General features: G+C 49.4%; 1 protein-coding gene across 4 annotated transcripts in view; it reads right to left on the minus strand.

Annotated features, from left to right (window-relative positions):
• LOC149372146 (dachshund homolog 1-like) overlaps positions 1-23,910 on the minus strand; it is a 240,440-nt gene that overhangs the window by 130,967 nt on the left and 85,563 nt on the right. For all 4 annotated transcript variants that reach the window (XM_089566521.1, XM_089566520.1, XM_089566519.1 and 1 more), the window contains one exon: positions 22,637-22,702. In XM_089566521.1, coding sequence (XP_089422647.1) covers positions 22,637-22,702 — 66 coding nt within the window. The remainder of the gene's footprint in view (positions 1-22,636; positions 22,703-23,910) is intronic.

Here is a 23,910-nt window from a genome sequence, read left to right on the forward strand (position 1 = left end):
TGCCGCGGGCGGCTGGCTGCGCGCGATATCTAGCTGCACCCATCGAGTGTAGCCTTCGTGAGGGTGCAGGAAAGGTAAGTAGGTAGGTACCCGCTCTACGCAGGCACAATACCGATTCCCGACCGTCGGACGCGAGGCCTGAACGGCGACAAGTTTCGAGGGGCAGAAAAGAACGGCAAGGAGGCAGCTTCCACGGCGTTTAGCTGAGCACGCGAAAGACGCATCCCCGGACGTGGCTCTTGAAAAACGGATCCAGATAAAAAAAAAAAAAAGAGGGAAAAAACGGAGGCCGGCGAACAACTGCGCTCCGCTGGCGCGCACACAAAGGTACCTGAGAAGTGAACATGACAGCGGCGGGGCTGCGGTTTCGGTCCAACCGAAGCGGAATCGTTACGGTGAGCTGTAACGTGTGTGTTCCACAATATGGGGGCGACTTCATTTTTGTTAATCGTTCTTTTTTTTCGGCAATTTGATTTCCCATCTGACCTCCACTCGTTTCGAAAGGAAACTGTTTCTCTTTTTTTTTTTTCCCCTTTCTTGTGGGTATTATATATTCGAAGTTCATGTCTATTACTTTTTTTTCTTGTTGCTGCTACATATGGACCTGTAGCGTGTAGTTGCTGCTTAGCTACGACCTGTTCTTGCATCTGAGGGTTTCCAAGTCAGACGAGAGCTCATCCAAGGTTTAGTTAGTAGATGAAAACGGTGGCATGTACAAAGCATGCTGTGCTCCCCAACGCTACACCCCATAGCGACTCTCTACGGAGCAGTGGAGACGTATGAACGCGGCAGGGCCTCCAAAGCTTCGTACAGCGCAGTATATCCTCCCATCGAACTATTGTTCTACCTGGAAATTTACCATCTGCTCGCGCCCGTTGGAAAAGGGGCTTTCGAAACAACTCTTCGCGGCGGCAAATTATAAGAGTTTTATTGTGGGAAGTGGTATACGTGTACCCAGATAAAATAGACTTATCCGACATGAACACAAACGCGAAAGCTCCACGTCAAGTCCATTAACCAATACGAGAAGACGGTTTCGAGATATCAACCGTTGATATCGTGCATTTCATCCTATTTACGAATTCGCGAGTTCTCATGCATTAAAACCTCTGTACGTGAGCGTTCTTGCGTTTTTTCTTCATCGAAATGCTACACAAACTCATTCGAAATTCGTTTCTCAGAAGGCCATGACCAGAATCGAACCCACGACCTTGTGCTCGACGGCAGAACGCTGCGGCTGCAATGCCGGGCCCTGTATGCGATTTTTCTTCGCGCTGAGCGCACATGATGGCGACTGACGTTGGACATGACAGGAAGTCAGCGGCGATGAGATCAGTTGCCTGAGAATACCACTCCCGCGACCTTATAGCGCAGCGGAAGCCTCCTGGCAGAAAGCACTCGGCAGCACTAGTCGCGAGGGCCAGCAATGTCTGACCGCCCGAGCGCGCTGTGCAGCCAACTCCATTGGAGCCCTGTTCTGAGGGCCACTCCCCCAGGAGGAGAGTATACGACCTAACACCTCCTCCGACTAATAAAGTATTTAAGGAAGACAGCCTGAGCACACAACGTATGCACAGCGTTCTACGCCTCAGACACCTCTTGCGATTGATTTTTTTTTCCTTTTCAAGCAAAAGGGCCCATGAATACTGTTTAGTTTTTGAGTAGTAGTTGAGACTTGCCTAAGTTACGGACATCACCAACTGGCGCCATCTCTCGGCTGTCAACCGCGATCACCACCTCACTAAATGGGAATATTTTCATTTTTAATTGAGAGAAAACTAAAACCGTCAGTGAAATGATGGGCGAAGATGTGGATACTGATTGCTCACACTTACCTATACACTATAAGGAATGTGACTTGTACAAAGCTTCCTGCTTTCGCCCAGAAGTTTCGACGGCCATAGGAAATCAATGGGGTGTACCAGAAATATAAAATTTTCGCGTCAATTTTTGATGGTGAGCGCCATGCAGCGCGTGGCGGCAGCCGCACAAACTAGAAACGGCTGTCCAGATTTCCTGGGCTTGACCGAGAGCGAGCCTTTCTTGTCCTCGCTATTCTGTCCATTACATAGCAGCATGTCTGTCTCCTCGTTTTTCCTAATTAATTTTGTAGTTAAATGTGAATTGCCGAATTCCACACACCTCCGTGAAGGTGAGGGAAAATTTTCAACAAAACTTGGAGGCTTCGTTACGTCACGCTGTTCCGAGGAGCTGCACGGAAGTACTTTTAAACTTGGAGGAGTTTGATATAATCCTCGCTGGTTATTAAAAACTGACGCTATACGTATTGAGCTTCCTGATTCATGTATTAGATTAGATTTGGTTTCGTTTTGCTTTTGTTAGTTTGCTTTCAAGGATTTTAACATCCCAAGGCGCCTCAAGCTACGAGGGACGCCGTAGAGGAGGGCTCCCGATAAATGCGACCACCTGATGTCCTTTAACGTGCACCAATATCTCACAGTACACAGTTCGCTAGCATTTCTCCTGAAATGAAATGCGAGAATCTCTGCCGGGATCGAACCCTACTCAGTCGAATGAATAGCAGAGCACCGTAACCACTGAAACACAGCGGTGGCCGATTCGATTTGATTAGACTGTTTCTATTGTGGTATGTCATGTCAAATTAAATTAGATCAGACTTTGCTGAAACTTGGCCGCTTTGCATTTACATTTAACTGCAAAATTAATTAGGAAAAACGAGGAGACAGACAAGCTGCAGCTAGAAAAATGTTAAGAGTAAAAGGAAGAGGCAGCAGAAGTAGCAGAGTGAGTTACTGAACAAACGCGAATTAATGGTACTCTACTTCAAGGTTCGAAGAGAAGGTAACACCCGCCCCCGGAGGCTCGGTGGCTTTAACGTTCGGTTGCTGATGCCAAGGTCGCATGATCGAATCCCGGTAGTGGACGCCGCATTTCGATGGAGGCGAAACGCGAAAGGTGCCCTTATCCTGCGCTATGTCAGCGCACATTAAATAACCACAGGAGGTCTAAATTAATGCGCAGTCCTTCATTACAGCGTCCCTCATAACGCATGCGTCGCTTCTAGACGTTAAACACCGCAACCCACAACTCCAAAAAGCGGCAAAGAGTCAGGTATACGCAGGTAAGATGAAGTCGGCACATAAGAGGGCAGGTAGATTACTTGGCGATGTTTTTTGTCCTGCACAGTACGTAGCTAGGTCTGATGACGTTGTCAGAAGTGGTTGCAGTGGTGATGATGATGACGACGATGACGATGATGACGAAACTGTGGTTGTCGCTGAGAGTTTGCGGCGCCCCTCACGCTGGCTCCTCTACTGACCGGAGCCACAGAGAAAAAGTGAAAACAAGATGAAGGAGAGTGCCTTCGAAAGAGTGACCCGACTGCCCTCTTATGTAGTCCAGAACCACTGCGCAGGCTTCATTCGAGTGCGCCGACGCACCTGGTGAATGTGCCAGACGCTCTCGGTCACGGATGACCCCACCTACGAGTCTCAGATAAACGGCCGCGCAATGCCGATCGCCTCCAGGGAAGGCGCAGAGCCAAACTCCCCGCAGCAAAGAGCCAAGGCGGAGGAGGAGGAAAAATGGAGGGGGGGGGGGGGGGGGTACAAAACGTTTGACATCGGATGTCGTGCGGGCAATAGCGCACAGCCCGGGGAGGCGAAAACTTGCGTGTGCTGTGGAGCGTTTTATTCGATTTCAGAAATCCCATTCCAGGAGGGCTGTTTTTTTTTTTTTTTTACTGCCGCGCATTTTTTTCTGCGCTGCTACATTCGGTTTCCTCTATCTCCCCTTGTCGATATCTCTGTAGAACGTTGTTCCTTCAGCGCCGCATTTCAGGGGCTTTTTTTTGGAAAGTGAAGAAAAAAGTTCAGCTCGCGCATGATGACTCTCGCTCTCTACCTCCCACCCGAGTGTTTGAAGCTTGGATATAACAGTAAACAAAATATGGGTGCTATATAGAAAAACGATGATCGTAGTGTGTGGGTCTCTGTACGTTTATTTTATTTTCGTTTTGGCCTGAACAGCAGTGGTGGTGCGTCTAAAGCAAAAAAAAAGAAGTGCGTCGAGACGAAACTGAGTGAAAAAGAAAAACCTCGGAGTTTGTTACATGTCGCACGGATGGGGAGGAGAGAGGCAGAGAAATCGTGTTTGCCGCTTTCGCATGAGCGCCTCAGAATACGGCGGGTGCCATTCTTTCCTTCGCTCTATTCACTATACCTTGATACTTACATCACCTTTCTTCTTTTTTTTTTTCATCTCTCTCTTTCTTTCTATTTCGCTCGTTTGGTAACACTCCAAAGAATGGTGTATCCGCGTGCGAGCCACCGCAACATGTGTTCTCGAGAACCGCACTCTGCAGCCACACAGCACAGACTGAGGAATGGTACAGAAACGAAAAGAAAAAAACGCATCATTGAGCAACGCGGTTTCTCGCGTGCAGGAGGGCCTATATATTCAGAAAGTCGTACTAGAAAAAAAAAAAGAAAATGACACACTTCCTTTTTCGGTGTTAGCGAAACTACGACTCAAGCCAATTGTGAAATCAGCTTAGCACATCTGAAAAGGCGCCGATGTCCTACCAGTCGAGATCGGAACATCCTGATGCGATGTTCACGCCTCACTGATCGCTCCAGATGGCGTAACGAATAAGACCGATCTGCTCAAGTGGGAAAACGACTGAGGCGAGAGTCAGACCGGGGATTTCTCACAGTGATGGGTACGTGTCAGTGGTAGTGAATGCAAAATGAAAATATCAGCAATAGAGAAGGGGCAAGAAAAGACTACAGAGCTGGTCGCGTAAGAGCAGTAGAAAAATTGCGCCAGCCGTCACGAGAATCAAGCTAATACAGATGACACCAAAGTAAAGAAATAGCTTAGAATGTCAAATAATCAGAATATATGACTGAAAAAAAATGCACGAAATAAGCAAGATCGCGAGCTGAGTTTACCAGGCAATTAGGAGCCTCTCGCCAGCACCCCGACTGAAAAGGGATGCAAATAAAATCCATCCAGCCACCCACTCAAATTCTTTTCAGGTTGCCAGATATAAAGACGATCGTGTCTCTACACACCGAACTAACCACCTGTTTGTTTAAAAACGAGCTCGACATGAAATTGGACGACAAGAAAAATTTGCCTCTGCGTAATGCACTCTCGTAAACACTTTTGGGGCTTATCGTGACTAGCGAATGCTCCTTAAGCGTTGCTGAGAACAAGGTGTGACCACAAGAACAACGCTAACAATTTTTCATCTTTTGTGCATAAAGTATTTTTGAAGACTTCAGCGTTATTTGACATATGCGTGAAATTCCATCGCCCTCTCCCTGATAAAGTGTGACGCATGTGTGAGGTATGTATAAGAGTGTCCACGCTTCTGCGTGTGTATGCGATTATCGGGTGTTTCACCTGAAATGTTCTCCATTTTTCTAAAAAATAGGCTTTTAAAGTAACAAGAGCGCTTATTTCTGTATAGCGCTGTCAGCGGTGTAGCACATCAGAGTACAGCTGCTAAGACGTGCTATCTAGGAGGCTGGGCAACTAATATTGTGTAGTTAACTTTTTTAGCTATTACTCTTAGTCTCCTTATTTATCGACAGACATGTAGCCCACCATAAGTAATATCCATGTCAGTTTTTAAAATTTTGAGAACGCTGTTGCCCTCGGCGCTATGGCAAATTGTATATCGGCTACTTCGACGAGTTGCGTGCACTGCAGGGGTTGCTTTGCCTGCAAGCTCTTCCAAAGTACATGTATATCACGGTTACAGTACGCAGATCATAGTGCCTCGATATCATGACTGTAGATCTTCACTCGCTGCTTTTTTCTCATTCTCCCTTCCTTACCGCAATCAGGAGAAGCACACACTCATCCGTCCGACCACTCCAAGCTTCCAGATTTTGTGACGTTACCCCTCCCTTCTTCCGTTCCAATTTGCCATCAAAAACTAATACCACTCAGTAACGCAAAAATCGCCGCGTACCAACTCAAAGTGCCGGTATAGAATGCAGATCTCCAAGAATGGGCTGGATGAAGCCCAGTTTCGCTTTTAGCTTTACGTGCAGCTCCTATAGTTCACACCGCTGTATAGTCTCGAAAGAGAGCTTGAAGGAATTCGAAGTATACAGTGCTGTTATAAGACCATCGCAATACATAACATCAGTACAGCTATCAAGCCTCGTTGCATCGTGCTAAGCGATGACATTATAAACGTGCATGGTCGATCCTAGCATATGTGGATGCGTTGCACTGAATAGGCTTATACCTGCACAGTTCTAGCTGACACAGTTCTCATGAGGTCGCATAAAGTGCACCGTAAAAGCGTGCACATACAGGCCCCAATAAGCGAACTAAAACAATCCACATGGAATGAGCACTTCGAGGAATAAGCTTATGAGGCATTTTGTATATATGGAATCATTTCTATACCTGCCATCGATAAAGGTACACAGCAGACTAAAACTATCACCACAGTTCTATATTGTTCCCTTCATTTTCAAGTCTGTTTTGCCACTTCATTTTCCTCCAGTAATTTCCTCAGAGTTTGATACTTCCGCCATTGGCGTGTAAAGAAAATGAAACTTAATTGAAAGCTGCATCCTAAACATATTCGCTACCACTCTGACTTTGAAAATGCACGTTATTCATAACTTCTTGCATACTTTAATCAGCGATTCGAGGGCGCGAATCCGGGTCGAGTTTATTAGACTGACATCCGGTAGAATTACAAGTGGGTAAAAAAAAAAGCAAGAAGCGAAGAAAACTAATATATAACCAACGTCCTTCTCGACGACGGTAATTAATGTTTGCGCACCGTTTCCTGCCCAGTAGAGTGGCTCTAAATAGATTTTTTTTTTTCCGCCTTCGTTCCTTCATTTTACATTCGGTGCTTTCCGTCTTGCTCTGCACAGTCCATTAAATGACCCCGGCCCAGCGAAGCAGCAGCAGCAGCGACGGGCAACAACGGCACGGCTTTATGGCCCATTTCGACAAAAGCCAGCGTCCACCGAGAAGGGACCAGCAGGTCGCGCGGTCGCTTGCAGAAATGAAGAATCGCGAACGCGCGGCTCAAAACAGGCGCCACACCGACGTGGGCCGCGCGGAATTCTTTTGTCAGAGCCGCTCACAAATGAAGGCGCCGTAAAACTCTCAATTTCTTTCCTTCACTCTCTTTCTTCTTTTCTCTCTCTCTCTCAGGGCTCAAAGAAGTCTGCACCGCCGCCTCCGCCCCCAAAGCGCTCTCTTTATCCAAGTTTTCGCGAAGTCTTTCTTCTTCTATACACAAGGGAACGGGGACATTAAAAATTGGAGACTGTATACGCATGTGGAGGAGTTAAAGGCGGTCTTTCTAGAATTACGCTTCCGCTTTTCGTATTTTCTCGCTGGCGCTATTAATACGAAATATATACAATTACATTAACAAGAAGCAAGCCAATCCTGCTGCCGAAATAAAGTTGAAAGCCACTGCGATGGGTGAGAAACGCTAAGAACGGAAGATTCTCTAGACGTTATGGCTTTTTTGTTTGTTTTTTTTTTTTAAAGGTATTTTTGCAGAAAAATAACGCGAACCGACCCGGCTCGTCCAGATTGAAAAAGCGCCTCGCGTTTTATGCGCGGAACCGCAGAGTATCACGCAAATGAAGGCCTAGTATTAACGACTATTAAACGGGGCCGAGCCCATGCCGCCGTTCGGAGCTCGTATATAAGTGCATATATAAGCGTTCAGAGACAGCTTGCACGCTCGCCTGCCTGCCCGTCAGACGTGAATAAAGGAACTGTGCCCGAAGCGTTCTCGGTTGTTGCAGCTCGCGCTCACACGATGGCGCGCGGTGGCCCCCTTTCTGAGCACAAAGAAACAAGAACGGAACTGGAAAGCGTTAAGCCGTAAGAGCCGCAGTGACGATGACAACCGCAGTCGTAAAAGAAAGTATTATTTGCACGGAAGAGCGCCGTAAAAGAGGAAGGCTGTGGGGAAGGGAGGGGACAATTTTAAGGGACGCGGCGAGCTTCGCCATCGCGTGCTGGAAGTATAGCATCCGCGCTGAAACAACGACGCCTTCGAACACAAGCCGGTCGTAAAACTCTCCGCGCCGCACCTTCGCGCTCTGCTGGTTCTGTTCTATTTGCTTTTTTTTTCTTTTTCCTTTGTTTCGTGCTAGTAACAGCCCAACGGGAACAAGGGAAAACACGCGAACGACACGGAAGAGTCCTTTAGATCGCCCAAACGTCTCGAGTCGGAGGATGGTGCAAATGAAGTGCAGTGCGCCGTATGAATTCAATTGTTTCACGTAAGTTTGCCGGCAACTATACATTTCCCTTACGTTTCGTGTCTGTCTCGTTACTCTCCGCAGCGATACAGACTTAAGTGAATTCGGCTTATTCGTTATCAATGACGTGTACTGTATACAGGCCTTGGTTACATGTAGCGGAGTGAGTCAGAACGTTGTCAATTAGTCAATTAACGCGGCTAACGTATGCCTGCATGGTAGCGCGGGCTCTGCCCCTAAACTTTATCTAAGGGATAGCTTAAAATTGATTTTATTATTTTTTTTCCGCAACATGCCATTAGCCCATTCCTTTCTCAGTTCCAAGAAACCAGCAAACGTCGGAGAGGCATTATACATATGCACAGCGCAGCAGACAACTTCGTATCCAGTCATCCGCAGCTCACGGACCAGCAATCTGCGCAAATATCTTCGCCGATACTGCGTCTCTATAAATACGAACCCTAGATGCTCGGGCGCAATGCAATACAGTAACACAAATCATTCCGCCCAAGGAAGAGAAATCTGCACAGCGGTTCACGAAACCGCCGCGGCTGCGAGCTCGATTGCTCTTCGCAGCAGCAAAGGCGGCGGTCTATGCGGGGCGCGCGCATCTCTTTTTCACGAGGATCGTGATCTGGGGAATGGCTATGAAATGAGCCGACCAAAGAGGTCCACGTTCAAAAGCGGCCGCAGTACGAAAGCTCGAGGGAAAGGGAGAGGAGAGATAGAAAAGAAATTAACCAAGAGAGAGACAAAGAGAACGTGGTATAGCCGCTAGCAGCCCCCATGAGAAAGAGATCTAGAAAGAAAGAAGGGCAAAACGTGAGGATTTCCGACCGCGAAAGCACAAGTGTAAAGCAAAAAAAAGAACGAACGACTACCACGGCGAAAGGAAGGATGAAATAAAACAAAAAAAAAAAGAGGAGCAAAGAACACTCGGGAAAACAACGAGAGGAGCAGCCGCAGTGCGAGAGAGAAAGACAGTTTCGAAATGACTTCGGTCTCGGGCCGTCCGTTTCCCAATGGCGAGCAGAGTCGTTTTCCCAGACGAGGTGAGAGAGGGAGAAGGGGCGAGGGTAATAGTTCCGTGGGAGTGAAAATTACGGGTTGCGCACGACCGAGCTGAGGGGGCCAGCTGAAACGGCGGCCATCACGACGACGACGAGTGAGCCGACATGCGCATGAGCATTGGACGGGGACCCAGCCCATGCGTCGTCCTTCGGGCGGCGGCTCCTCGGAGCGCGTTCGCGGGGCTCGGGGCGTGCACGTCTCTCCTTCCTCCCCACCCTGTATACATATACGAGTGTCCGTGAGCGTGGCCGAATGCGAGCGCGCGTGTGATTGTTTCGCCGACTGTTGCCTCCTCCGAGGCACGTTTTTTCCCGCCGGCGCGCGAAGAGTCATCAACGTAGTCGGTCCGCGGCGCACGCTTCCAGCCGCGGCCGCTGTTTCCGTTGCCCGCACCGCGAACGGCGATCGGGTCGTCCCGGCGAGGATATGTGGGTTCCCTTTGATGGCTGGTGCACAGAGCGGAAGTACGACTGTTTGGAGCGCAAAGTCGCTCGGCTAGAACTCAGCGCTCCGAGTGCGAGACCGTTTGCACTGAGTTAATTACTGAATTTTTTTACTGCGAGAGCAGGGCTGAACTTGTAGGAAGAAATGGAGGAGAGGCGCTGTCCTTGAAGCAAAAGGATTCCCTGCAGGAAAGCCGCATTTGCCAGTTTTATTCTTTTTTCGACGAAGGAAGTTCGAGAACTGCCCCGCTCACAAATAGTTGCATCCTCTGCAGTTGCCCATAAATCTACTATCCCAGCGAGGTACGCCGTAGTAGAGAACTACGGGTTGATTTCGACCACCTGGGTTTTCTCAACGAGAGCTTCGGCGGCACATGAGCGTTCCTTGCATCTCGACTCCAACACATCTCTAGAGGACGGGTTCAAATCTGCTGCCTCGTGCTCTGTGCAGAAGTTTGCCCTCAGTGCCAGCGTGCGCACTGAAAGCTGCAAGGGCGCAGGCCCTAAGGGCTAAAAGAGCTGCAATGCGTGTTCCCAATGTTATGGGCGGTAAAGACTACTCCAAAGAGAAAAATAACAACTAAAATTACGATACAAAATAAATCGCCACGTTTTTCTTAGTCCAATTTCGAAAGGAGCCGAAAGTTAAATCTTCGATATAGTTGAATGTAACGTCTTCCTAATGTTTCGCCACGGTTTCCAGAAATCGGCATGTGTTCTCATTATTGGATACGAATACAGCGACACCGATCATAACCATGCAACTAGCTGCCCACATCTCGGTTATCGACAACTTAGTGATTGCTCTATCGCTTGCAAGACTGTTTTGCGCACTCGCTGCATTGGTTCAGTGGCTATAGTGCTACGGTTTTGAGAACGAGGTCGAGGGCACGATCCCGGCTTTGTTGGCCGAATTTAAATGTAGGATCTTCGTGCGCTCTTTCGGTGCACACGAGAACCGTGAGTATTCGGAACTCCAGCGTAGAGCCTCCCCACAACTGTGTGCCCCACAGCCTCTCCTCGGCTTTGGCGAGTAAAATTTCATTATTGGTTGTTAATTGTTATTACTGTTCTCTGTGAATGGCTATCTCAGCAGTCGTTTGGTACACCTGGAAGCTCTGTGTTGACCTACGAAGGCTTCTTCCTTTCCGCAAGTGCTGCTTGGTTAGTTAGACCATAGAGCACGAAGAAGCCCTGCGCAGAGAGTATACTCGTACCATAAAGTCTTACGTTTCGTTGGTAGCTGTTCACGGCATGCTCACCGTGCATAGCCCGCATTCGAACGCCGTGCTCACGAACAGGATCACGCAGAGCAGTCGAAGCCTCGGCAATCAAGCGTCCCCAGAACACTATGTAGCGTCTTACTGCTCTGCCTTTTGCTATGCTATCCTGCTGCCTAACAAGACACCTGAGGGAAGCTTCCTGGCTTTACTTTTGTCGAATTACGTAGAGGCAAGGCACCAACCGCATGACCAATATGATTACTCGAGTGCGATCAAAACCATCCAATTACGACTCTGATTCGAAATTGCATGCTCGTGGAAATGCTTGCACCGACGCCAAAAGACAGGTGGCATGGCAGTGAAGCCAAAAATGATTCAAATCAATAAAGAAGCAAAGTAAACAATCCTCACAGCATGGCTCCATTAAATATTTGAGCTTTCGTTAATCACGCAGCCGCCGCGGTGGCTCAGTGGTTATGGCACTCGGCTGCTGATCCGAAAGACGCGGGTTCGATCCTGGCCGAGGCGGTCGAATTTCGCTGAAGGCGAAATTCTAGAAGACCGTGCACTGTGCGATGTCAGTGCACGTTAAACAGCCCCAGGTGGTCGAAATTTCCGAAGCCCTTAGCTACGGCGTTGCTCATAGCCGGAGTCGCTTTGGGACGTTAAATCCCATAAAACCAAACCAACCAATCAGGCAGCAGTTAGAAAGCACAACAGCTCGCAAACAGAAGGTACTCAGCCCAGTAAGATCCTTATGCTAAACTAGCACACGTGTTAGAAGCAATGGCTTCCTTCGTTTTCACAGTGCCCTCAAAGAGTGCACGTGCAGTAGATACCAACGTGCGTGTGTGCGCAGATGTGTGTGGGAGTCGTGGTGCTTCCACTCCGACTGAAGAACGCGCTCCGAGCTCTCGCGTCCGGCGCAGCACGCAAAAGGGGGGTGGAAAGGGGGGAGCGCTTCCTCGTCGTGGAACGGATACGACGAATCGCAGTGGCCACCATTAGAGCCGCACGTTCGCCACCAATGGCGTGCGGACCGAGCCAAGTCGTGACGCCGCCATTTGGGACCCGGGCCGAGAGTCGCCTCGTGTGATTGCGACGTGATCAACCTCCTCCCTCTATCCCCCTCTCCAAACCTTCATCCCTCCTCTAGTTCTTATATATATTTCCATCCTCCCTTCATCTCTCCATCTCTCTCATTTTTTTCTTCTAATTTTCCGGCGATCCGCTAGGGCAGCGCGGCGGAACATTTATCACCGGGAGATGCTTCGTGCCCGTTGCGTTTTTACTGAAGTCACCTCCTTCGGCTTTTCCTCATTGGCTGCGCCGCTTTTTCGGGCACGATTTAGACGTCTGCGAAATACTTCGCCGATTCTACTTCGTTTCTTCTGCCCTTCTCCTCCTCTCTTTTTGTATCACTTGATAACGACACAGAAGGCCTTGGGCGCTCTAGAGAGCGATGATACATGGATTTTTCCTTTCATTTTTACTTTTCTCAGAAGCGTTTCGGTGAGCTTGTACATAGATTGTTTCAAACTGCACAGAGAAAAATTGCGAGGACCCTTTGGCAACTAAAGTATTGAGAGGAGCAAGCCGTGGACACTATGCCGTGATGATTTCCGGTGCATGTGACGTCACACCGTGCCCGTAGCTATATCGACCTCCGCGCTATTTAGACGCAATTTCTACATTTTTGCATATAATTAATTAACTAGTCAATCTACAGTCATTAAACTTCGATTCTCGGTTCATTTTTCCTCCTCTATCTGAAGCAACCATTGGTTTTCTTCTATCTTTTTTAGTTCCCGAGTTAAACGCGTGTGACACGCTATGTTAACGGACGACAGCATGAGCAATTTAAAGGCTTTCGGCTTAAAAAACGTTCAAGTCAAACAAGCTTTCTGGTCGTACAGGTTAGTACGTGGAAACTGTACGGCTTTTGGTACAGCTCTGGATCACCCTTATGTGAAAAAAGGGTGATCCGAAGCAGTCTAACAAGAGAAACGTGTACGGGCAAGGTGTGCGGATATTCGCCGGACAACTTATGGCATATTCCAGTCGGCGATCCGGATCACCTCTCCGAATCCGCGAAGGAGCAAGATATGTCTAGGGAGTCTATACAACATACCATCGCGGTCCAATCAGAACTCAGGATCTGAATCCAAATCACCCATTGAAACACGTATCTTTTTGCTGCGGAGCAAGAAAAATTGGTCCTGATCGCCGACTGAAACCGTTAGTTTTCTTTCTATAGTTTTGGCAATCAGCAATGCGTTGTAACAAAAATATGACGAAACGGCACTATTAAATGCATCTTGCTTTCAGACGCAGCAATAAACTCTATCTGATAATTGTAAAAATTATATAGGGACTAATGGAAGCCACTTATTGAAGAGATTAGTCATCGTAAGGGACTGACATTGGAAAGAGCGAAATTAAGACGTTGTCCCGGTTTCAGCTTTCTGTTTTGTGTGCAGTGAACGGCTCTTCTATTTATGGCTAGCGTTGCAGTAAATATATTCGCTTGTTAATCAGCGATTGCGTCGTTCAGTCTCTCTACTCCGCTTTTAGGCTGTTAAAAGTGATGTAGGAACTAAGGCAGCAAATTTCCGTTCTAGTTTCCTCGGTTTTCATCAGGTAGGAACCAAATCGGGATAATTTTAACGCTTCGCTTGCCTACACAGCATCATTTTTAACTGGCAAATATGCTTCGCTTAGGCCGTGAGGCACAGACAGCGCCATTTCCAATATGATCAATGTAAGGCCAATTCCACCTGTCCTGTAACATCCCTACCACCACCCAACAAACGCATCGAATTTTTCAGCGCTTGCAAAATTGAATGGTCCGTCTTTTGCATGCTTCTTAAAAACACTTTATGTGAACATTAAAGCTTGGTTTCGGGCAAGTTGACAGTTCCCAGCGAAATAGCGAAGAGGCAAAGGAAGACCATTTAGTTCCACGTGTCAGTGGCTGTCTGTATTAGCGCTCTTTTGTGTAGCCTCCCTTGTGCTGCTCTCTGGAACAATCTCTGGAAGCCCTGCTGCTACAGATCCCAGCAGCAGCTTGCCCATCGAGACCGGACGTACGGCGATAAGGCCGAAGCCATCTGTCGCGGTAGTGGTGGAGAGCGACGGATGAAACCGGATCGCACGCAATGCATGCGCATTTTTCTTTCTTATTTTACAGAAGCGCATCTACGAAGCGCCTCCCTCTCAGCATGACGCAATCACTGCTGCTCAACAAGACCGGCAGGCGTGGCCGCGCACCTTATCGATGCGATCAATATAGAAACTGGCGATTGTGGAAAGCACATAAGAACGCAGACAAAAGTTACAGCGTCGATGTTTAATCAAAGCTGTTAAGAACTGCGTTGCAATTACTTTCTTTTTGGCGGGGGGGGGGGGGGGGGGGGGGAGGCAGTAAAGCTACGATAATATACTGCCGCGTCACAACAGCTGTAAAAACATTTGTTACAGAGGCAACGTAACCGCGGTGACGCGCTCAACCATAGTTACGCTAAAGGCCGATTCACACGACGGTCCGTTCGCACGCGGCCCGCGCATCACGTGTACATGCGTCAGCAAATTGAGAGGCGCGCTGACCAGGCCGCGAGCCGACAGCGCGCCTCTCAATGTGCTGACGCATGAACACGTAGTGCGCGGGCCGCGGGCGAACGGACCGTCGTGTGAATCGGCCTTTATCCGCGGTTACACGGAAAAACGACGATTCACGCGCAGTTAACAGAGATTTTGAACACCGGAGATGCACTAACAAAGACATATACCGATTTTACGTAAAGGTCTGCGCATGCGCGCAGGGGCAAGCGCGTCGCTGGGTAGGACTGATTTATAGGGACTTCAGGTAGGATCACTCCACGGGCGCAACAAGCGTACGTAAAACCGGCATACGTCTCCGCTAGTACGTCTTCGGTATGCTAAATCTCTCTAATGCCAGAGGCGGTACTTAACATACCTAATCATCGCGCACTTGTGCATTGAACGCCCGCTGTCAACTATAGGTCATCGCTTGCGTCGCTTTCACGGTGTCTTCTATCAACGCGCGACCATGGGCGTAAGTAACCCACACAGTGAGCCTCTGAACCATCGCAGCGAGTTGTAAGCCGGCCCAGTTTTCTCACGTCAGTCCACACAACCATCTCTCTTCTACGTGGGCGCAGGGCATGACGCGTTTTTGAGAGGAGCTCAACCAGGTTACGCCAGCAAAACTCGCAGCATAATATTTTCTGATTTTGTTGCATTGAAGGAAAAAATATGTGAGAAAAAGACTCAAGACAAATAAATGAAATCGTTCGTCCGAGCCGGAACTTAACACGCATTAATTCACAATCAGGAATGCAATGCATGACATCAGGACTCATGCCAAAAGCACGGTCAACATTCAGATCTCAAGTACGACGTTCATTAGAGCTTTCTTCGTTTATTTTAAATATAATTTTCACGCCTCCCATGATGCTGAGAAAACAAGCCAAAAATCGGGTAACATAGGTCGCTTTACACGAATGCGACAGAAGTCGGCTCGAGTCCACATTTTGAGAAAAAGTGCAGAAACATCGAGGAAGAGACTAGATGATGAGCCACACCTTTCCTTCTCAAAATTCCCTGTTTCTTTCAAGGCGCATTCTGTAGCATTGACGTAAACACGGCGGTAGATATCGTTCCAAAACCGAGACAGACTGCGAGAGCGTAGAGCCTAAATCGACAACAAAACATAAAGACACGGACAAAAGGTTGTCTAGTCTCCCTCTTGTTCGCGTTTGCTGCGCTGTTGAGAATCATGGATACACACCAACTCTAGCAACTTTCTTCACTCAATAAGAGAATCCACATGCAGAAAGGGACGACTAGCCGGCCCCGTAGTCGCGAAGGACAACGTCACTGGCGCGCAACTTCCGAATTGCCAAAGCGTCAAAATGCGAGGTGACGACAGCCGCGGGATCCTCTACTGCTCCTGCTTCCTTCCATCCCTCCCCCCCCCCCCCCCCCCCCCCCCCCTACATGAGCAGCCGCACTCAATGCGTCTTTCGGGACCAAAAGAAGAAAGGAAGAAGGAATAAGAGGACCGCTTTAGGACGGCTGACCTCACCCAGAGTTTACACCGGGCATCCCCTCCTGTTCAATGCCTCCGGCTCCGTATACACCCATAACATCCGTCGTGTCATCTCCCGGCGCCTGACCCTCTGTATACAACGGCATTATGCACGCCAGAATCGCACTGCGCCACGGGGCGACATCAGTGGCCCTGAAAACAAGTGACATGGAAGGATCCTGCCTACAGCAGCACTGCATGCGTAAGAAGACCAAATACGCCGAGCTGTGCTCTGTACTGGCTGCAACAACCGCACTTCCTTCCTCCGTCTACTGTTTCTTGTTCTTTTTACGTACCTAACAAACAGCAGCGCACCCATGAGCAAAACGAAAAGGAGATACGTGACCAACTCATGCTGTGCGGGACCGCCCAGGTAGCAACAATGAGCACGTATGTCGTTTAGGGAGAAATCCGGGGGCCACAATGCGTCTGTCAACTCTGACAGACGGAAGGGACGGCGCATCAAAAGCGGAGCTCGAGGAAAACCAACAGCCTGTCACTGCCTAGCGATGAGAAAAAGGCAGAGAAAGGGAGAGGAGGTCCAGAAGAGGGGGCGCGAGACATGCTTCCAACGTTTCCTGAAAACTACGGCCTCTGAAGCAGGACCTGAACAAACCTGCGCCTTTTGACCATTTCTTTCCTGTTCCTTTGTTTTCCTTTCGTTTTTTTTTTTCGCTTCACAGACAGCATAATATAGTCTCCAGGCAGCGGTCAGGTCTTTCTCAACACCTTCGTCCTCCTATAAAGTAACGCGAGCTGAAATTAAGCCCTAAAAAAAAAAAAAAGAAGAGTTAAACGCGCACAAAGCTTTTATGCCTCAGACGTCGTTTAATTGCGCGCCTCTTTGCTTTCCAAGCTGCGACCACCACCTCTTCCCTCGTTTTCGCACTGCTCCGTCCCCTTCACAGATTCGCGCGCTGATTAAGCCGCACCAGCGGCGGTCGGGCAGTCCGCCAACTGCCGCGGGAACGCTTCGCGAATGCAGCCAGCGTGAGCGCGTACGCAGCAGGTGGTGGTCTAGAGAACACACAGCTACCGGAAAGGCGGACGACGCATGCTCAATCTAGCTCCTCTGCCTTGCTCTAGTGCCCTTTAAAACGAACAGCTCACAGCCCGAGATGCGCCGCGCACAGGTACTACATTCACGTTTAAAATACAAAACTAGACAGAAGGAAGCCGAACGTCCTGCCGCTACCACAGCGCGAAACGATATACAGGGTGCTGCACGACAAACAGCAACAAAGGCAACAGGGACGTTTTCTTCGCTCTCGCATAGCTTGCTCACTCCTCTTCCGCTTGCTTCGCTGTCTTTTTGTTTTTAAGCGCTCGGCCGGCCTTTTCTCCGGCAAGCAGCGCAGCACGTAAGCGCGGCAATGAATCGGCGGCGCGGCCGCGGCGACGGGCACGGGGCCCTGATTTACGGCACCCGTGTCACCCGCATTCGGGCGGCCGTTGCCAAATGCCCAAGCGTGCGGAAAGTCACGCTTCGCTGTGTGCATGCGCAACAACTCCTCCGCGTGCCATCTCTTTTTCACGCCAGAGAAGCGCGCGACCCTTTCCCCCCTTCTCCCTCTTCTCTCAGTTCGTTTCTCCATTTCGTTTTCGGGTTAATCATCTCCCTCACCTCCCTCCGCTACATCGCTGAGAACACGGGCTTCACCGCCGCGGGTCTCTCTCCTTTAAGGAAAGGCAGCGGCTGCAATTGAAGACATATTGCGACACACAGGAAGACAACGCCCGCTGCTTCTGGATGTGGTACCGCAACGCGTATTAAAGCGCACACATGCTCGAGCGCGCGCGAGCATCCCGTGAGTCGTGACTACGACTCGCTTGCGCATACACGATGGCTTCCATCGCGTATTTGCGCGTATAAACGCGCCCGAGGAGACGAGGCAGTATCGAAGGACGCATAAATTAAGAACAGCCGCGCGGCTGACCCGTTAATGAAGGACGCGCTTAATTGTCTCAACGAAACGGGCACATTTTGCCTAAGTGACCGAACGCCTATATTTTCGGGTTATCTTCCCATCGCTTCTTACTGCCGCGTTTTTTTTTTCTTTTTTCTTTCTCTCTAGCAGAAAAAAGCACGAGTCTGTGCTGTGCCAACATCGCAGCGAAAGATTTACTGCGCACAAAGCTCGATTTGGGCAACAACAACGCCCCCTTCCTTTCTTAAAAAGTAGCCAAACGCTCGCCCATAGAAGAACAAAAGAAAGAGCTTGAAAGAGAGCCAAAGAAGGAACAAAACGAAGGGCAATGCATTGGGAACAAGCGGAAGGGGGCGATGAGCGCGCGGGCCATCTGTGGGTCTCGGCAGGCCCACTCGAACGACTCGCGTCCATTTCTCCGAGCGAACGCTCCATCTGCGGTCGCGAAATCGGAACTTTCTTTTCCGCTCCGAGGCGCGCGCACTATATCTTGTGCGCCGACCGCGGCCGAGGCCCCGAGGAAAGGAAGCGAGGGGTTCGCGGAAAGACGCCCTTCATCACTCGCCCGGGAGGCCTTTCGGCACGTTCGTTCTCTCGGGCGGGCCAGGCAGACCGCTGGGAAAACCGTGTGCGCGCCGACGTTGCACGTGAACTGAGTGAGTCCGGTAAAGAGGGGTCTCTTTGTATTCGTGTGTGCACGAGTTTTCGAGCGTGTCCGTTACAATACCTGCAGTGGTACCACAGACCCTGAGCAGTCCTGCTGCTGGGAATGAGGTCGCTGGTTCGATGTCATAGCTCAGTGCGAGATGAAACGAAAAAACAAAATGCCCGCGTAGGAGGATTCCGGCGTATATAGTTAGAGAGCCCTAAGAGATTAAATTAATTTAGAGCCATTTAAGCCGTATGCCTAGTAGAAAATATATCGATTTCGTAGGCCAATGGATCAAAAAACCATACATTAGGCTTCCTTCAGTAAAATTGCGCATTAGAAGACGGAACTCAAGCCTTAGTGCTCGAGATTCTAGAGAAACGGGCATTGTTTATAGTCAGTAGAGTGCGACGATGGTATATTTCTAAGACAGGACGAGGCTTCTTACAGAAACGTAGCAGTGAGCAGTGCTGCAGAGCCAACAAGAAAAAGCGTCTGTGGGTGCGTGCAAAATAGTTCAGGTGGATGCAAGCGAGCGAATTAGCGCTATAGGTGACTGAAAGGATTGGAAAATATATGTAAACACCATGGAACATTAGGTCGAATAATGGGACAAGCGAGGCTGCAGACAGGAGTGCAAATTTTAGGGAGAATATACGTCCCTCTGGGATATATCTGATGCTCCGGAAATATTTGTGCTCTCAGCGCCCCACATACCGCGTACACTTTACTGAGGGCCGCATTTCTTTTTTTTTTGCGTTTTTTTTTTTTTTACAGGGTCCGGCCCTTACACAAAAGCAGCATTTCACAGTTCAGCAATGCAGATGCATTCAAGGGAAACTTCTTAATTGTATCACAGAGTCTGACGCTATGACTGGCACCTAGATGCAGACACCTTTTGAGGTTCTTCATTGCTCTCGCTGCCGCCGCTGCTCGGAACCGAATCCTCACCACACTCGCAAACGAAGGCACCCTCGGTTCCTTTCATTGGATTAAAAATTCCTGTAACTTTACAACTTTTAAAACTGTCCGGGGACACCACACGGCACTAATTCAAAACCTACGAGCAGGGGATCTGAAGTGATGCTTCTCTTAGCGTCCTTTTGGCGTCACTATGTTGTCGGCCTATGCCGTCTATTCCGACTAGAGGCGTCTGAATTCTGCTTTAAATGAAGCACGTACGCACCGCGGGGCATGCTGGAAGATGACAGTAATGACAGTAACAGGCAGCAAGCCATGGCCAATCCCCCAATTAGGCCACGTGCCATTTCATAGCAGGCCAACAATAACAGCAGCACGGGCTTGCATGGGGGTTTGTGTATGATAATGGACACCTCACGTTTTACAGCTCTTGATCGTCCTATAAATGTGAAGCATGTAGAACGCCTCTGCGGCATGGCAAAGAGACTGCTTTATTTTTTTTTTTTCATCCACCCTAAGTATTACCCATTGGGGTCTACCGTTATGTGCAGATAAACTGCCCACATTTCACTCCAGCCTGATTGTACACGAAACGATCTAAATCTGAGGTAGTTGGTTCATAGCGCAAAGATCATCATCATCATCATCATCGGCCTGACTGCATACGTCCACTGCAGGGCAAAGGCCTCTCCCACGTCTCTCAAATTAACCCTGTCCTGTGCCGGCTACGGCTATCGTATCCCCGCAAACTTCTTTGTCTCATCCTGCCACCAAACTTTCTGCAGCCCCCTGCTATGCTTATCTTCTCTTGGAATCCACTCTGTTACTCTTAAGGACCAGCGGTTATCTTGCCTTCGCATTACGTGCCCTGCCCAAGCCCACTTCTTCCTCTTGATTTCGACTAGGATGTCATTAACCCGCGTCTGTTCTCAGACACACTCTTCCCTCTTCCTGCCTCTTAACCTTACAGCTATCGTTTTAGTTTCCATATCTCACTGCGTCGTCCTCAATTTAAGTTGAACCCTTTTCGTTAGCCTTCAATAACAGCCAATGAGGGACAATAGACAGGGAGGAGCCACACGTGAACATAACTGCCGCCGCTGTGTCGCTGCTGGCAGAGTTGGAGAAAACGAACTCTCAGCCTGCATAGCGACTTCTCCCCGAAATTCATCATTGCGCGCCGCGGGAGAAGACAGCTATAGCCGCGCACACAGGATTGGCCTCACGGCGACGGCCAACCAGCGCAGTCGGCGGCGGCTTGGCCGCACCAGAGGAAATGCACCTGGACAGAGGGAGGAGAGCGTGATCGGCGACGACGACGAACGAAGCCGAGCACGCGCTGAATCACGCATTGCGTGAACGGCTCTCATCAGAATGATAATAATGACGCGCTAACAAAGCCCCGCGCGAGGGCGACAGACACACACACACGCGCGCGAACAACAGTTTCGACCCTTTGAAAAAGAGACGTATTTCTCGCACACATTCAAAAAAGAGGGAGAGAGAGAGGAGGTGATAAACACAGGAAACTGAAAGCGAGGAAAGGGAGCGCACAGGAGGACGACTTTCACGTGCGCTACTCTCGCAGTGTGCGTGTACTTCTATACACACGACGGCGTTTCCTTTTCCTACCCCAGACCTCCTTCCTCCTGCCTTCTTTCTTTCTTTACCCGGTTTTTCTTTCTATTCCTTTTCACCGGGGATCCTCTGTCTCTGTGCGTTGTAGCAGCGGCAGCAGCAGGCGTCGCCTTTATGATTCGGGTTCGTCTCTGCGGGGTCGGTTACGTGGGTGGGGCGGGGAGGGGGAGGCCCGTGTGCGTGTACGCGCGATGCTGCGGGCGCCCAGTGGTGCATATTGCATAATGCGTAATGTACGATAGGCCACGGGTGACGTTTAATACGGGGGTCGTGTGTCTGCTCGCCGGAGGAGCATCTGCCCAGTCTAGAACTCGGCTGAGGAAAGGCCTGGGGGGGGGGGGGGGGGGGATATAGGGAGAGGCTGCAGGAACGGGGCAGTGGGGTGAAAGCGACGTGAACGTTGGCACGCTCTGTTTCACTGAGCCTCGAGGATGTAGTCTGTGAATCAAGTTTCGTTTCAGCGAAGAGCGCTGCATATAGTATACATATACGCTTAGTGGTACATCCCGCAATTCTTGTATCTCACGCGTGTCTGTGTGCGTTCGTGATCGCGCTTTTGTGGGAAGCTGGGGTGATTTTTTTCTTTGTTTCGTTTTCATTTACTTTCTGTCACTCTTTTTTTCCTGACTCGCTTGTCTCGGGTGGTCGACAGCTGCAAGCGTGAAAGATATCGTGTGTCGCATTTAAGCCTGACATTGTTTTTGCGCATGAAGTGACGATGCCTGTAGTGCGAGAAAGGCTTGTATGAAAGCGCGCTTTGACATAAGATGCAGAACGGTAAAATATTTTCCCTTTTTTTTCTTCTTCAACAAAGACGACATTTCATTGTTCGATGCATTGTTGTCGAGCCGTGAATAGTATACGGAGAAAAAAGTTCTGGTCGCTTTGCATGCAATGTTACGCAAATGCTTAACTTACGAAACGTGAGAACTACTGCGAAGTTAATTGAGTTCTTGCGCAATGAAAAATCGAGTTTAATAAAGGCGGTAACACGTTGTAATAAAAACGCAACGATGAAAATAACGGAAGCAGGTTATTATACATAGTCTGGCAAACAGAACACAAAGATAGCATGATCAATACCATTCAGAATGTAAAAACACAAGAACGCGGTTATAGGTGCGCGAATTTATACCGAAGACTGAACAGGTAATTCAATACCAGAAGCAAGTAAATTAAAAAAAAAATAAACGACACAAAGCTCCCCGCTCGGCGACTCATTGTTTAGCGAGGATGCCTGAGTTTTATAAGCTTTTTGCGGTTCACAGGACGCGTCAAAAGGAGTTTATCTCTAATAAACTTTCGCCTCCGGGAGTTGTATGAGCAAAAGACCGTAATATGATTCCACTCTCGCGGCACATTCCCGAGCGAGCCCCGCTGTATCAAAAGCAGTTTGTGACTCACCTGGCATTGGCAGGACTAGAGCCAGCACCCATGAGAGAGGCAGCGTTCCACAGTCGACTCGCAGATCTGTTCGGTAAAGAAAACAAAAAAAGAAAGACATTCTCTTATTACTTGGATGCAGCCAATGGGGATGGACATGTATCGAAACTGCTCAACGCGACGCTCGCTGCAGAACAAACAAATACTGGGAGGAAATAGAATTAGCGAAAACGAATGACGTACTTTAGTACATATAACAGCCATTCGCAGGAACAAAGAACAACAAAAACGAAAATAAAGAGATTACTAGTGATTCAGCAAGGCAACCGCAGTCGCTGAAGAAGAAGAAGAGGTCGAAGGAACACACGGCCAGTCGATCAACTGCCACACTCTCTCCGTCCGCCGGGCAGAAAACAGTAGTGGCTGACGGGAGCAAATGTATTCGCCCCCACCCACACCCACGCGCTGAGGGAAGCCGAAGCCGTCATTTCGCCGCGTCACAGAGCAAGAAACGTCGAAGGAGCAAGGATGGATGGAGGCGCTGGGCGCTTGCAGGGCTAGACGCCTGAAACACCGGCGCATCTCCTCCGACTTTTCCGGGCCATCGCTCCCCACCGTTCCTGTAGCTCTGTGCACTAGGCGGAACAGAACACCAAGCCACGATCAAAGGGCGGTCAAAACAGGCGCGGACCACCAGTGGTCATTCCCATTCATGGCGGTCTATCTTTTTTTCACCTAATACACAGCAACCGCTTTCCCCCTTCCCCTCTCCTATACGTTGTTTTCTCTCCCCCTCCTTGTCCTCTTCTCTCGTGTGCAGCGGACGCAATCATATCCCCATTTGTCAGGCTCAGACCGGGTATCCCATAGAGATTCCGGGATTATACGCATGCTCAAGCTCAACGACAGCACGCCACCTCTTTCCCGGTCTCTCTCGTTCTTTCTATCTATCTTTCGCTCTCTCTGGCGGCGTTCGTTTCCCGCGCCGAATGACAAGAGAGTGGGCTCTGTCTGGCCCATCCCTGACCGCTTCTCTCTCCGTGCCTCGATGCTTACTGCAGGGTTTCGTCCAAGCTGCCCCGTGCTGGATATAATAGCGCTGCGTCCCGTCTCGGCTGGCACACGTCAAGCCAGAAGCCACCGCCAGCAATAACCTCGCGGCTGTAGGTCTGCTATTCCGTACAAAGAAACGCGACACGCTTTGGCTTGCAGGCGTCCAGCAGTGGATTACGGAGTCCTTTTTAGGCTCTGACACCGTAGGGATTTTGTGGAAGGAGGCAGGATACTCCATACAC

Source organism: Amblyomma mixtum, chromosome 1, assembly GCF_055824585.1.
Source record: "Amblyomma mixtum isolate Tamu chromosome 1, ASM5582458v1, whole genome shotgun sequence".
Lineage (NCBI taxonomy): Eukaryota > Metazoa > Arthropoda > Arachnida > Ixodida > Ixodidae > Amblyomma > Amblyomma mixtum.